Source organism: Thunnus thynnus, chromosome 17 (genome assembly GCF_963924715.1).
Source record: "Thunnus thynnus chromosome 17, fThuThy2.1, whole genome shotgun sequence".
In the NCBI taxonomy this organism is placed as follows: domain Eukaryota; kingdom Metazoa; phylum Chordata; class Actinopteri; order Scombriformes; family Scombridae; genus Thunnus; species Thunnus thynnus.
In genome coordinates this window covers 19,409,005-19,423,037 of record NC_089533.1, presented here as the reverse complement: position 1 = coordinate 19,423,037, position 14,033 = coordinate 19,409,005, and the positions used below count along the sequence as shown (strand labels likewise).

The window sequence follows — 14,033 nt, the reverse complement described above, 5'->3', positions numbered from 1 at the left end:
GAGGCTAGTGCATGAGATATTTATGAGTTTGTCCATCTTTGATGTGGAAAGTGGACATACAGTTCTCTTTTTGATTGAAAATGAAGTGATGTATCAATGTGCTTTATGGTAATGGCATCTCTTATTCTTATTTGACCTTTTATTGCCCTTTTGTTTCACCAGGAAAAGTACAGGAAAGCAAGCATGAATGTATTTTGCTTCATCTAAGTCAGAAAATTTTCCATCACATCATTAATCCATTAAATATTTAGATTCGCTGTCGGCTCATGCCCCCTAAATGTCCTCCAGGAGAGATCAGATATGTTCAAATTATTTGTGGAATAAGATCCCAACCAAGCCTCAGTTATTAATTTCCTTGAAAATAAGTTTAGAGGCTGGTAAACTTTGCATATCTCTGCACCAAAGCAGACCTGACAGTAATTCATTCATTTTGATTTACTGAGGCACTGAAATAAACATATTATGTATCATTAATAACTATAACTACTAGGAACCATTCCTCCTCTTGACATATCTGACATCATGTTTATGACATTTGACATGAATTGGCATGCTGACATATTTGTGATCAAACTGCAGAAAAGTTTGCAGACACTGACTTGTGATTTGACCAGCTTCTGTAAGACATGACAAGACATTTGATGAGTGAATACCTAACAAGGCTGTTCAACACTAATTAAGTCAACTTGCAATTTCAAGGCAGCCAAGAGTTTCACATAGTATTTTGTGAGTGTCTTGGCCAGGATAGCAGCACCACATGGACCGTGAACCTTAGAGGTTACCAAACATATAATACGGACTTAAAATTAATCAGACAAAATGTGAAGAGAATCAAGGATCACAAAACATGTAAGATCTACAGTAGGCCTATCAAATAAGATTGTTAAAACAAAACATCGATAAATACACCAAAAAATATATACTATAATGAATGTCAGAAATTAGTGAAAAATTCCAGTTTCCTAAAGTCCAAGTTGATGGTTTCAAATATCTTGTTTTGTCCAACCAGCAGTCCAAAACCCCCAAATTATGAATTTACTATTGTATTAGACAAAACAAAACACAAAACAGCAGTAAAAAACCACAAATCCTCACAACTGAGAGGCTAAAACTGGGTTATGTTTGGTATTTCTGCTTGAAAAGTGACTCAAACGAATAATAAGTTATCAAATAGTTGACGATCAATTCTCTGTCGATCGACTAATTTATAAATTGACCAATTGTAGATTTTCTTTCATAATAACGTATATATTGTATACACTTATCATTAAACTGAAGAGAAATTCCATCTCAGTTTAAAACTTTCTGTTTGAGACAGAAAAAAAATGTACAAGTTAAACTTTTTCCACACCCAGTCAGAAATCACGTGGGATGTGACGTTTACAACACATAAAACCGTCACCACGCGATAGTTCCTGTCTCACTCTCGTTGTGCGCGTGGTGCGAGGACAGCAGAGAAACTTCCAACACCAGCATGCAGTTTTCATATATGTCGATGCTTTTCTGTCTAAAAATGAAGTGCACTGCAGACGACCCTCCATGAGCAGGTAATGATTTGATTAGTGATGAATGAGACTTGAGTGTTTAGAAGTCTGGAGGCGGTTTCATATGAATAGTGCTAGCCGGCTAACTGTTAACTACCAAGCACGTGTGAGAAGAGCGCGTGCTGGCCAGAAATTATAAGTGTTATTGAGTAGCTAACTGATCTAGGAAAGCAGAATAACATGCATTATATTCACTTGCACGCAGCCACTTTTACTTAAGATTATAAATGTTAATTTTTTTCGTGTAATGTAACAGAGGGACGGGCAGAAACGTGGCCTTCCTCTGGTCGCCAGCTAATGTCCCGAAGTGTCCGATTACACATCAAATGTATGACTTAATTTCATTTATTTTAACTTTACAGGCAGCTTTGATTGATGTCGAATGAGGCTCATCTACCCCCCAAAAGGGCGAAGTTTTTCATCATGAACATCAGGTAAGAGTTGCCATGAGTGTTTTTTTTATTATTGTTATATTCTTCTTTATATTTGCAGTGCATATGATGATTTTGTTATCCCTGTCTGAAGAACATGTGTGGAAAGCAATGGTATCTGACCTGCTGCAGACTGTATGTATGCAGACGCATGCTGCTGCTAAACCATCACTAATGCAATGTGTTGTTACAGGTTCCCTGCTCTGTCCTACTTGGCAATGGCAGTAAGAAGTGGGAGACATTGTGAAAAAGGTTTGTACCACACTTGCTGTTTCTTGTGATCCTTGCTGCCACTGATTCAGTGACGAAAACTGCTGCATAGGAAGTGCCGTCTGATGCGATAACTGACGAGGGCAAAAGCTGTTTCTGAGAAATATCATCAAACATTTCTGCCTGTGGTGTGCATGATTTGAACGCTTGACGATCCAGATGATGTCTCCATACAGGTCTGATCCGATGAACGGCAAAGCAAGACTATGAGAAGACACGCTGGCAGCGAGATGACATGAACAGGTAAATGCTGCAAGATTGACACTCAAAAGTTAGTAAAAGTCAAGTCAGTGATGATACAAGTTATCCCTGTCTGAACATTTAGTGTGGAGTCATGGTAACCTGAGGCTTGACTAGAGATGCAGCATGAACAGTATTTGCTATATTTTAGAGGTTTGTAACATTGTTGTCAGAATTGTAACGCTTCCTTTTTTTCTTTTTGTAACTTTCAGATGAAGTTGACGGGGAATTGAACACAACAGCAGTTTGGATTAGAACCAGATCTTTGATGGCACACAGAAATCTCAACCCAAGTTTGATGGAAAAAAAACATTTAATAAACTTGAGAAAATGCACTGTATAAAATTCAAGTATTTATCACATTAAAAATAACATGAATCCCAATGCGAGGGCCCAGCATGTCTGGGTCAGTCTGTGTTGAAAGATAATCTGTAAGATTTCTTCTTCAAATTGTCAAGGAAGATCTGCTCTTCCTGGAGGTATTCACGGTCCTGTGGGCAGGAAAAACTAGAATTACTGAGGACAGAAATTTGAACATTTTGGAATGTTTAAGGAAATTTCCAGAACAAATTTATGAAATGAAACTCCTGGCAGAAGCTGTAAGTGTGCATGTGTTGAAAAGCTGATAGTGTAATTGTGGATGAGTCACATTACATTACTGGAATTGTAACCTGTTTTCAATTTCACATTTAGAATAAAGCCTTTACTGTAACAACCTACATGTGTTCATTGAATGTTTTTTTGGATGGGGGAATTTAATGCATCTAGTACAGTAACAAAGATTTGCTACCAAACCTGAAAGTAGATTAAACTTTGATGTGGCATGTGTCTTAGACAGTGGGCTACAGGGGCACGGTCATCTCAAACAACCATCTCTTGTGCAGCTAAATATGTCTGTGGTGCAACATGTCACAATGGCTTCATCTTGGTTTGAAATGGTGTACTGTGTAGGACTCAAGTAAGTTTTCACCAGCAAAGCTGATTACACAGTCATTATTTAAATAGATACTTGAAACGAACTGTAGCTGACTGTTGCCAAACGCAGTTCTTGAATGACCGCTAGCTATTGGTCTGTTTATGTACTATTTATTTGGATATATGTAATCGCTGCTACATCTAAGATAACTTAATGTATCTAAAGCATTTGTAAAAGTGCTATCTGTCTAATATTTGTAAATTCTCTCTTAAAGCAAACAGCTTTTTGAAAGTTCATCTACAATGACAATGAACCAATAAAAATGTGGCTACTGTTTGGGAACATAGGTGTCAAAACATTTTAAAACAAGTGATGCTTGTGTGTTGAAATTGCTGTCACTAGTATTTATAAGGTGACTTTGAGGCTTTGTAATATCTTCAGCAAAGAGTGAGACTTCGCTGTTTACCTTGTCTGCAGTGTACTTCCACAGAGCCAGACTCGCCTGAAGCGCCATGGACTGAGAGTTGGAAGACAAATTGGGAGGGGGAACATTCAGGGTCGATGCCAGCTCAGGGTTTGGCATCACAGAGCCTGTGTCTACGGATAAACATAACATAACACTGTGAAATTTTGCATATTGAATGGTTTTATTTTTACCTGATATGAGAAACTAGTCATGAGTTTACGTCACCTGGTAAAACAGGTGGAATAATTTGTGGTAAAGAGGTGATAGGAGGGTCCTGTCTCAGCCTCTCAGTCTCCTTTTGCAGATGACTTAACCGCATTCGCTCCTGTAACAAAAAGTGTTTAGGTGCTACCACAGTTAACATGCCTGTGCTGTTCATATTTTGTAGTTTTGTAATATAGAAGCACAATCTGAAGAGTAACTGACAAACACACCTGAAGGATTCGTTGCTCTTGCTGCCTCATCCGCTCTGTTTGGGAATGGATATTTCTGAGTCTTGCCTCGTGCTCAGCCTCCACACGTTTAGCCTCCTGCAAGGCTCGCTCTCCCTCCTCATACTTCTCTGCAGCGAGCTGCAAAGAACATGTGCCAAGTATGTTAAATACTGTATACTCCACAAGTGCATTAGAGTCCTACTACAATACATATAGGTCAGTGTGAGGCTAATTTACCTTGCTGAAGGCCTCCACCTCCTGGGCGCGTGTTTTGAGTCTCACAGCGGTGCTGCTTATTCTGTCTTTGTCCCTGTCCACTTCCTCTCTTAGTCTCTCCACAGTCTCTCTCTCCTGTGCCACAGCCATCTCCTTCTGTTTCAGCTCTCCAGTGCGAAGCTTCAGGTCAGCTTGTTCCTACAACATAAACAGAAAAAAGCCCTGAATACTTGGGATACTTGAGAAAAGGGCTGACAAAAAGTTTTGGGGATCCTGTAAATCATAGTGAGAAAAACTAAATTTACTTCAGAAATATATCCGCTATATTTAGTGATGTAAACATTATCCTGTCAAGATTGTCAAAACCAGTTCCAGCAAGCACTTCTCTACTGTAAAGCTCGCCTGTGCCAGACTGATGATGGAGCCCTCTCTCTTCTCCAAGAGACTGCTGACTTCACGTTCAGCCCTCTCATGCCTCTGCTTCTCCTGGGCGTGGAAGCGGGCCCACTCTGCTGCCAGCTTCCTCCTCTCCTCTGCACAAATTTGCATCACTGACTTCTGCTCCTCCAGTAATGCGTTCTGATGGAAACAGAGAGAGACAGGCAGGGAGAGGTGAGGAGGAGACGCATAGAATCAAGATATAGCTTATGTCTACTATCTAAACTGATAAATGTCAGCCTCACCTTGGCTCTCTCCAGCTCCTCTCTCTCCATGTTGATCTGCATACTGAGGGAACGCCGTTCTTCTTCCAGGCCTCTTTGGGACGACTCTGCCTTGGCCTGCTCTGCGGTCATCTTCCAGCGCTCCTGAAGCATATAAAAACTTGTTCATGTATACATTTGTGCAATACTGCCGTTTCTAAGCAACTGCAGGTAGCCTAAAAATAGTCTGTGTCATTGATTTCTGACCTTCTCAAGCTGTCTCTGCTGCTCATTGAGCTGCGTGTCCATCCTGGAAATGATTTCCTTGAGGTAAGCTCTCTCCTCAGCCATGGCTTTCTGCTGCTGGGCCAGACGGTCCTGCATTACTGAAACGTACATTTAGAGAATGACCTTAACCCACTTGCAGTGTGATACAACTATGCTCTCAGACTACTTGTATCTTGACCTATTTGTACATCCTGTTAATTATGTAAGTGTGTGTGTATGTGGAGGGGTTGTGTATGAAGTACTTCGAAGCTGCTCATCTCTGTGCCGTGCCCCCTGCTCCAGGCCATGGGTTGTGTGTTCATGTGTGCTCTCCACTCGAGAAGAGAGCTCTCCCAGCCGAGAGGAGAACTGCTCCATCTGCTCAATCATCACTGTAAGAGACCTGGACAAAGACTGATTGTTAAAGATCTGCTTTGATAAGAAAAATGAACAATAAAAGAAGAGAAATTCCGGGTTCACTTTCAAAGTAGACTAAAGAATAGTTTGCTGTAGTTTTTTTTAGTTTTAAAGGGGAGTGACATTGTCCTCTGATATTAACTTGCCTGGTCTGAGATGTCGCACTTGTAACTGCATCGATCTCTTCGTCTTTTAACCTCTTCAGTCTCTGGACCTGGTCCTCATGGTCTTTCTTCATCTCCAAGATGGATTTCCTTAATGGCAAAGGAGCAAAAATACAACAAATATATGATAAACCTTTGAGGTCATTTATTTATCATAGAATGTATTAAACTCATTCTGTTCATCATGTTCAAAGAGGCAGATTTAATGAGTTATCTGGACATTTTACATTTAACTAGATGTTTTGATCAGTAAATTACAAAGAAAATGTCATAATACAGTAAAGTATTTTCTTTGTCTATTGAAATATTATTTTTCTCATGACCCATGTAACACCTCCATTGGTTTTACTCATTAAGTATATCACTAAATCACAGTGAGAATGAGCTACAGCATAGCAAATACAGAATTTAAAGACAGATTTACCTCTGAAGGTCTCTGAGCCTCTCCACCTCACGGTCTCTGTCTTGCTGGGCCTGGGCCAGTTTCCGCTGGTACTGAGCCTGCAGCTCTGAGCGCTCCTGCTCAGCCGATCGTGTTACTGTGGCCAGGCGTTCCATTAGGTCTTCACACTCCTGCCGAGCTCGTGTCTCCCTCTGGGCTGCCGATTCCTCGAGCAGCTTCACGCGCGCCCTGAGTATGCACAGAAATACTTGCATGTTAAGCATACAGACACACATAAGCTGCTTGAAGTGCAGGGAATTATGCATAATGCATGTTAAGCGTGCACGGGTGCTGCACATTTTGCACACACACACACACACACACGGTGTATTATAATTTTTCAGAGTGAAGTCTGGCAAGCTCTGGGAATAAACTACTTGTGTGCGTTCTCCATGAGTTCCATATCCTGTTTATGTCGCTGCTGGACACTCTCTAGCAACATTTGGCTTTGGTCTCGCTCCAGCTGCAGGGTCTTCACCTGGACAATAACACATAGCAGTTTCAGGCTAGGAAAATTCACGGATGTAACAAAGAAAGGGAAGATGAGGCAGCAGTGAAGTGAAGTGAAATACAGCAGACACACAGTACATATAGTTATGTTTTCCTCTCATCATAGCAACAGCATTCATGTACCTGTCCCTCCAGCTGGATGATGCGAGCCTGCAAAGCGTGATGATCTCCAGGTTGCTGCTCTCTCTCCTTGAGTCTCTGCAGGGCACCCGTGTCCACAACACCCCCGAGACCAAGCAACTGAGACTGCATCATCTTTAGGAGGAGAGCAGCCAAGTGGAGAACAAACCAGGTGATACATGTGTTCTTACATCTTTAAATAAATCTGCAAGCAGAGGTAAGTAAGTTAGTTACCTGCTGTTGTAGTAACAGCTGCTGCAGACTGTCTGTTGTAAATGTCACCTGTTCAGATATGAAGATATGGAAGGGATTAAAAAAAAGGCTTATTATAGCTTCTCCCGATTAATAATTTCTGGAAAACAACAATACCTGTTGTTGGACAGCTGTTTGTGTGTTTTGCGTTTGGTTTTGCGGTGGAACTGCTGGAAAGAAAGCAAACAATCATACCGCTCACATTGGATACCAAAGCATTGGTGAAAAAATGCTGCTGTATCTAAAATTTCTTCATATTTCCCTAAGAGTACCTACACCCCATTGAGCCAGGCAGTACAGTAGATGTAAGGTTGGAAAATGTCAACGGTTGTGGGGTTTCATCCACAACGTGCTTGGGTCCTCCTCGTACCCTGGATTCTTTATTGGATGGGAAGTGGTGGGGCTGGTGGTGGCTAATGCTAGCAGCAGCGATTGATAAGGGACCGGTGACTTGAGGAGGGTAATCTGAAGGATGAGACGGACTAAAAGTTTGTCCTAAGTCTACTTTAGCAAGGAGAGTGGTCGGTGGAGAGGATGTTAAGGTGTGAGGGAGGTGATGCTCATCGGTGGGTGTATGCTCGGTAACTATAGATAGGGATCGTGGTGGAGTTGAAGGGTAAGTGGGAATTATATCTGTATGAGAGGGGTAGATTCAGTAGAATGTGAGTTAATGATTCGCTGAGATTATGAGCATGATACAAGATGAATGAAGTATTAGTGTGGTTTGTAAGAGAGGAAGGCTTGTAGATGTGCGGAGGGACACGTCTGTAAAAAATACGACTGTAATGCATTTTGTATTCATCCTATTAGCATAAAATGTAACTCAAGAGTAGTTATTTAGATGAATCACTGTGCGACTGAGTGAATACCTTGTTTGGTCCTCTCATCTCTGACAGGGGTGGAGTGAGCAGCGGGGCTGGGCTGTCCAAGAAAAGTGTTGCTGCACAACATAAAACAAGAATGAAAAAAACAGGAAATCATCAAAGCCCATATATTGTCACTTGCATTGAATTCACATGGAAATCCTACCCAGTTTCCTTGACGGATGCAAGAGTGTCGTCTCTGCTTCTAGGAGCTTGTGAAGTGCTCTGCTTACTGAAAACAAGAGCAGGTAAGAATTTAATACTGAGGAACAAGAGTGGATTCTATCATTGTATAAGTTATCGCCTTTGCTGTTGTGCGTGCTTTCCACAGTACCTAACAAATGACTCCAGATCCACTTCTTCCCCCAGTCCTAGAAAGTCTTCCTGCTTGGAGCTTTTTGCCTCAGAGTTTGAAACTGATTGAGTCTTCTTCCTGCTCAGTGCTCCCGCTAACCAGTCGTCCTCCTCCTCTTCTGTCTTCCGGCTTTTGGAGACTTCTGGCTTTGTTTGTTTGGTGATGTTTTCAGTTGGAGCTGAGGTGTCAGCTGACAATTTTGCAGCAGATGTGGCATGACCACCTGTCAGCGACGACTTTCTCTCTAACAAAGGAGAGGATGGAACCTTCGGAGACTCTGCGGAAGTCTTTTTCTCTTTGGCGTCATCTTCTACATAGTCGTCGTTTGTCTTGAGGCCTAGCCAGTCAGCTGAGTTGCGGGATCGAGCGGAGGTGGGGGTGGCGGTGGGTTTTGGTTTCTTCTCTGGGGTGGAGGCACTGACATCTTCTGTAGAAAATCTGATGATACAAAAAAATGTCATGCAACTATTTTGTGCAGTTTATCTTGGCAGGCAAAAAAGCCTACTGTAACACACACAAGTTGGACTTCACACACACCTGACAGACTGTCTGCGGGACTGGCGCCCTTCAGGGGTGGATCCCAATGTGGGCTGATAAGACCCAAATGTGAGGTCGTCTTCTAAAAGTGTCTCTGATAAATGGTAAAAAAAAAAGATGAAATTGGCTTAAATTATGTCTTTCTTTTAAAACAGTGCTTGCTCATAGCTGTGCTAAGCAGGAGACAGTAGTGCTCTATTACCTTTCACATTGGAGGTCTTCTCCTGTTGCTGCTTGTCTTGAGACTGAGGCTGGTCCTTCCTCTCACCTGTGGGTGGTCGCTCCAGAAGACGAGGTGAAGTCAAACTCTCCAGAATCTCATCTAGCCGAGTACGAGCTCTCTGAGGCGGCTCGCTTCTGAGATCAAACATAACAACATGATATACTGTATGTCACGTTAAGATACAAAACTTTGCCATCTTTGAAAGAACAAGGTAAGTGAAAGCAAAGCAGAGATGTTTTGTAAAAACACTGTCTCGGCAAATCGCATATGAACAATCAGGATGAGATTCTGAGCAAAGTTTGGCTTTTAGCTGCACTAAAGCAGTAATTATTTATTATTTCAGCACTATAAATAAGGGCCACAATAAGAGTGAGACGGTGAGAGTAAAAACAAATCTGTTACCTTTCCCTGTTGGGCCAAAGCGCAGTTTCTTTTTTCTTGTTTTTATCACTGTCAAATCCGAGTGCATCCATTATGTCGTCCTTATCATCCTCAAATGTAAGATCACCTCGTTTTTTTGCTGCATTAGCTGATGAAAAAAACACACATACACACACACATATATAGTACCTCAGTGTGTGGTGATTACATGGAAAAATGGAAAGTAAAGGAAAATTTTACTGCTCACTTGTTTCACTCTTTAGGATAGGAGATGCTGAAGGAGATGGCACAGATTTTTCGGGTTTGGTTGGCTGCACGCTAGCTTTAGATTCTGGTTTGGTTTCATCTGGAAGCAAGTCATCAAGCAGGTCATCCAGAGGGTCGTCTAGATCTGCAGAGGAAATTAGATTATTTACTGTTTTCATACTGTGTTTGGCTAACAGGCTGTAAGGCTGTAAGTTTATGGCTAGACTTATATTACTTACTATAAATACTTAGGATTATTCTGATATCACATACAAAAAACACATACATGTTCAAATATATCTAAATTACATTACATATTGTGCTGCCAGTTTATTAGGCCTGCACAATTTATACCACGCCAATGTAATAACATTGCTACATCCTATTGTGTGAAGCTCTTTGTGGTCCATTTGATATTAGAAAGATGTTAACTTACATCTATGTTAAGTTTTGAGGCTCAGATTAGTGGCTGTGATGTATTAGATTGCATTTATTAAGAGGTGTTTCTTATATTCTGTCACCTTCCTGTACTTCATGTAAATAGGGTGGACAAAATATTAGAAATACCTTTTTTATTGTAAGACAAAAGCTTCACAAATATAGGATTTATTGCAAACCTGTTGTATTGGATTGTAATAGATTGTACAGGTGTACTTAAGGAACTGTAACTCAAGTGAGTAACTCAGAGAACAGTACATGTTAATACATGGTCTGGATAATTATTTTTGGGTGTTGGCTTTTTGTTGGCTGTGTGTTGGCTTTCTTAAAAGCTGAAGCTAAAAAAAAAGCACAATATTAGCTCTGCTATCTAATTATTCACAACAGTAGTATTTCAACAAAGTCCATCAACCATCAGATTTGTAAATTTGAGTGTCACTTTTTAATGTACCAATGCACCTTTAGCGTAAGGTGTCTGACCAAGACCTTCATCATCACAACCGCTGTCTGAATTCATGCAGCAATTTGAGATAAACAGAGCAGAGTTATCAGTAAACACACGGTATTTCTCTCTCACATGAAGCGTGGTCTCAGAGGTGGATGGAAACAAGAGGCTCACTCACCAGAGAAGGTGAACTTCTTGTAGTTGCGTGCTGTGGACGAAGGTGCAGAGTTTGGCTTCTTCCCTCTTTTGGTGGATTCATCTGAGTGAAGTGGGGGAGACACAACTCTCTCTTTGATTGCTGTTATCAATGTAAAGTTCAGTCAGTTATAAGGTGAGGCTAATAATGAGAAAATAATTAATGCAAAAACACTCTGTACTGACTTACCTGCTCCCTCTGGTTTTACATTACTCTCTAATGCAGCAGAATCTTTCTTTGACCCTTCGTTAACAGACGGCTTTGTTTGTGCGGGAGCTGAACTTGGTTTTTTCTTTGATGCAAAAAGGTCAGCCTCCATATCATCCATGTCCTGTACAAGGATAGATAGACATGAAAACACAACAAAACAGAGCTTTGTCTCTGCTTTTCCACATTTTATAATAACCAACCTTCATGTTCTTCAGTATGTCATCAGGATCTGCTGCTGAGACATCAGAGTCCTTGGACAAAAATAAAAAAAACAAAATAACAAGGAGACAATAAAACCATTCTAAAATAAAAGAGACTGTAAAAGTATATATTCATCTATGTTTCACATCTGTCTACATACCTCAGCTTCCCCATCAGCCTTTACCTCCTCCGCTAGCATACTGAAGATGTTATCAGTGGCAGATGAGCTGGAGAAGAAAAAAATAAATGCTATTTGCTATCAGGAGTGAGAACTGATCATTTATAGTGTGTAGCTCTTTCATTCTTCCAACTTACCGATTTGCTGATCCACCACGGGTTGATTTCCCCAACACCGGGTGTTCTGATGAGTAAATTATTAAGAGAAAATATCAAAACACATGAATCTTTTACAGTGATAATACCAGACAAAACCGCAGAACTGGGCTCACTTACTTTTATCATCAAATAAGCTGTCAAGCAAATCGTCATCTCCGAAGGAACCTTTGGGAAAACCATGGGGGAGGGGATACGCTTTTACACAAGCTTGGAACTCTTTTAGTTATTACACTTAAGCATACCTTGTTTTTTGTGTGTATATGCTGAATTTTGATTATACAAGCTGACAGCTCTGACATGTCTGGATTGTATACTGTATCCTGTATGACTAACGATACTTATACCATTGCTATTATGTAGTCCTTGGTTCTATTGTGTGTTTCTGTTTTTCTACACCAAAATTCTACTCCTGCAGTCTCCTTTCTGCTCTGTACATTCAGCTATATTGCATGCCTCTCTGACCTGGAAGGATAGATGGTGTCATATGCTGTACAGATTGTGAAGCCCTCTGAGACAAAGCTGTGTTTTATTTGGGCTAAATAAATAAACTATACAAACTCCTGCAGAGATATAATGATACAGTAGTGTAGCATTCATATAACATTGGAGGAACTTACTTTTGGATGCTTTTCCCTTCGGCTTTGTAGCCTGTAAATATCGATGAAATAAGTTATTTTACAGGATAGATTAACCTGGTCAGTGTAACCCGAAGCAAATATCACTGTATACATACAAAAAGAGATTGAAACTTTATTTATATTTTTTAAAAATCCTGTTAACCCTGATAAACATTAAAATGTTGATAATGGCAGCAGTCTGACTGACTCACCATGTTGAATCTCTGCTGGTAGCCGCCGGTTAGTTAAATCTGATTAGGCGTCTCCCGTCTCCATTGGTAACCATTCTGTTACACCGGCAAGCTTTCATGTTAAGGACTCAATACTGTGGTTAGTCATTATCTCTATAAGTCGTATCGTTTCATGATTTAACACAGTTGTGTTTAGTATCGACGTTTATCATTTAAAAATTGGCCAGTTGACCTGAAGTAAGGTTAAAATGAATCAGCGCCGCTACACATCTGATACAAACAGATAAGGTTGTTTATTAGCCGTATTGCGCACATAAGCTAATTCATTCCTGTAATACAAACTTTATGATTGGTAATATAAAGTTTTGTTTTTCTTAAAGCTAAACATTAACCTCAAGCTTCAATGTTTGATTTACTGCAGCAATAGCATAACCGTACCAACCCCGAACCGGCGCGAGACGTACGTTTCCTGTTTACACTTCTCAAAGCATTATGGGTAGTGTAGTTTTCTTTACAATCTGTACAGCAATACAACGTCCCCTGTCCTTGGACCCTCAATTCGAAAAAAGCCCTTTTAATGGGGAAAAAATGGAAGAAACCTCAGGAAGAACAACAGAGGAGGGATCTCTCTCACAGAACAGACAGAAATGCATAAAGACAGACAAATTACAGAAATACAGCAAAGAAAACAGGATGATGAGATTATAATGGATTTATAATGTATATAAAGAATGTGATGAAAAGGACACTGAGCAACTTCCAGGTGCCACCAAAACAGAATAAGACCTGAGCCATGCGATCTCCATCAACATGGAGACCTTGGAGGAGGACAGACTCATATCATACCATTCACACACACGGTGGAAGAGACAAGAAAAGACATTATTCACAGAGGAGAGAGAAAAGGGTAAAGACATAATTCAGAGAGAGAGAGGCATGAGGTGAGGCTGAACTCCTGCAGGATTGAGAACCAGATCCAAAACCTCAGGAAATGGCACCAACAACCAGGGAAGCAGAGTGGTTCCAGGATGGGTGCTGGTCCAGCAAAGAGATGCCTGAGAGAAAAGAGAGGACAGGAGGAGAAAAAGAGGAGAGCGGGAGAAAACAGAGAGGGGCACGCTCATGTGCTAGTAGAACAAACAGAAGGTTAGAGAGATGATATGGTTATCGGAACAGTTGCAATAATCAATAATGTTGTTGGCAGAACAGCGCTTAGTAAATTCATTAAGACAGAAACTGATCTGCCGTACAGTAGAAGGTAATGAACCAATCAATTAAAAGCAACTAATTGTAGGTTAAGGAAAAAGGATGAGTTTTAATAAGTATGATATCATAAGTAGAAACTTTGACCTGCTGGTGGCACCAGAGGAAATATCAAGTTATCCTCTGGGGACCATGAACATCTGTAGGCTACAAAATTTCATGGCAATCCATCTAATTGTTGTTGAGATATTTCAGTCTGGA

The 14,033-nt window shown here is 40.7% G+C and overlaps 1 protein-coding gene, 1 long non-coding RNA gene and 2 other non-coding genes across 9 annotated transcripts; 3 read left to right on the top strand and 1 right to left on the bottom strand.

Moving 5' to 3' along the window:
• The first annotated feature begins 1,406 nt into the window (after positions 1-1,406).
• On the top strand, positions 1,407-3,204 carry LOC137201466 (uncharacterized). The gene is made up of 5 exons (XR_010932181.1): positions 1,407-1,547; positions 1,907-1,978; positions 2,169-2,227; positions 2,422-2,488; positions 2,698-3,204. It is a non-coding gene; the product is annotated as an uncharacterized lncRNA (long non-coding RNA).
• Positions 2,273-2,347, top strand: LOC137168708 (small nucleolar RNA SNORD49). Its single transcript, XR_010924325.1, has one exon. It is a non-coding gene; the product is annotated as a small nucleolar RNA SNORD49 (small nucleolar RNA).
• LOC137168707 (small nucleolar RNA R38) lies at positions 2,528-2,598 on the top strand. The gene has a single exon (XR_010924324.1). It is a non-coding gene; the product is annotated as a small nucleolar RNA R38 (small nucleolar RNA).
• On the bottom strand, positions 2,787-13,035 carry LOC137201465 (fas-binding factor 1 homolog). Of its 6 annotated transcripts, none has more exons than XM_067616545.1 (31): positions 12,591-13,035; positions 12,379-12,409; positions 11,879-11,926; positions 11,741-11,786; positions 11,586-11,652; positions 11,425-11,475; positions 11,204-11,345; positions 10,997-11,116; positions 9,937-10,080; positions 9,711-9,837; positions 9,288-9,442; positions 9,086-9,179; positions 8,528-8,986; positions 8,360-8,425; positions 8,200-8,270; positions 7,607-7,795; positions 7,448-7,500; positions 7,313-7,360; positions 7,082-7,213; positions 6,826-6,926; positions 6,431-6,637; positions 5,989-6,096; positions 5,689-5,828; positions 5,426-5,544; positions 5,201-5,323; positions 4,920-5,096; positions 4,539-4,715; positions 4,302-4,439; positions 4,093-4,192; positions 3,868-3,998; positions 2,787-2,976 (listed from the first exon to the last, which is right to left on the bottom strand). In XM_067616545.1, the coding sequence occupies exons 1-31, from the start codon at positions 12,591-12,593 to the stop codon at positions 2,893-2,895; spliced, it is 3,651 nt and encodes a 1,216-aa protein (XP_067472646.1). In that variant the 5' UTR covers positions 12,594-13,035; the 3' UTR covers positions 2,787-2,892. The 6 variants fall into 6 exon arrangements, with proteins under 6 accessions (XP_067472646.1, XP_067472647.1, XP_067472648.1 ...); XM_067616546.1 differs by having other exon boundaries at positions 7,448-7,497; XM_067616547.1 differs by having other exon boundaries at positions 9,288-9,439.
• Between the last annotated feature and the right edge of the window lie 998 nt (positions 13,036-14,033).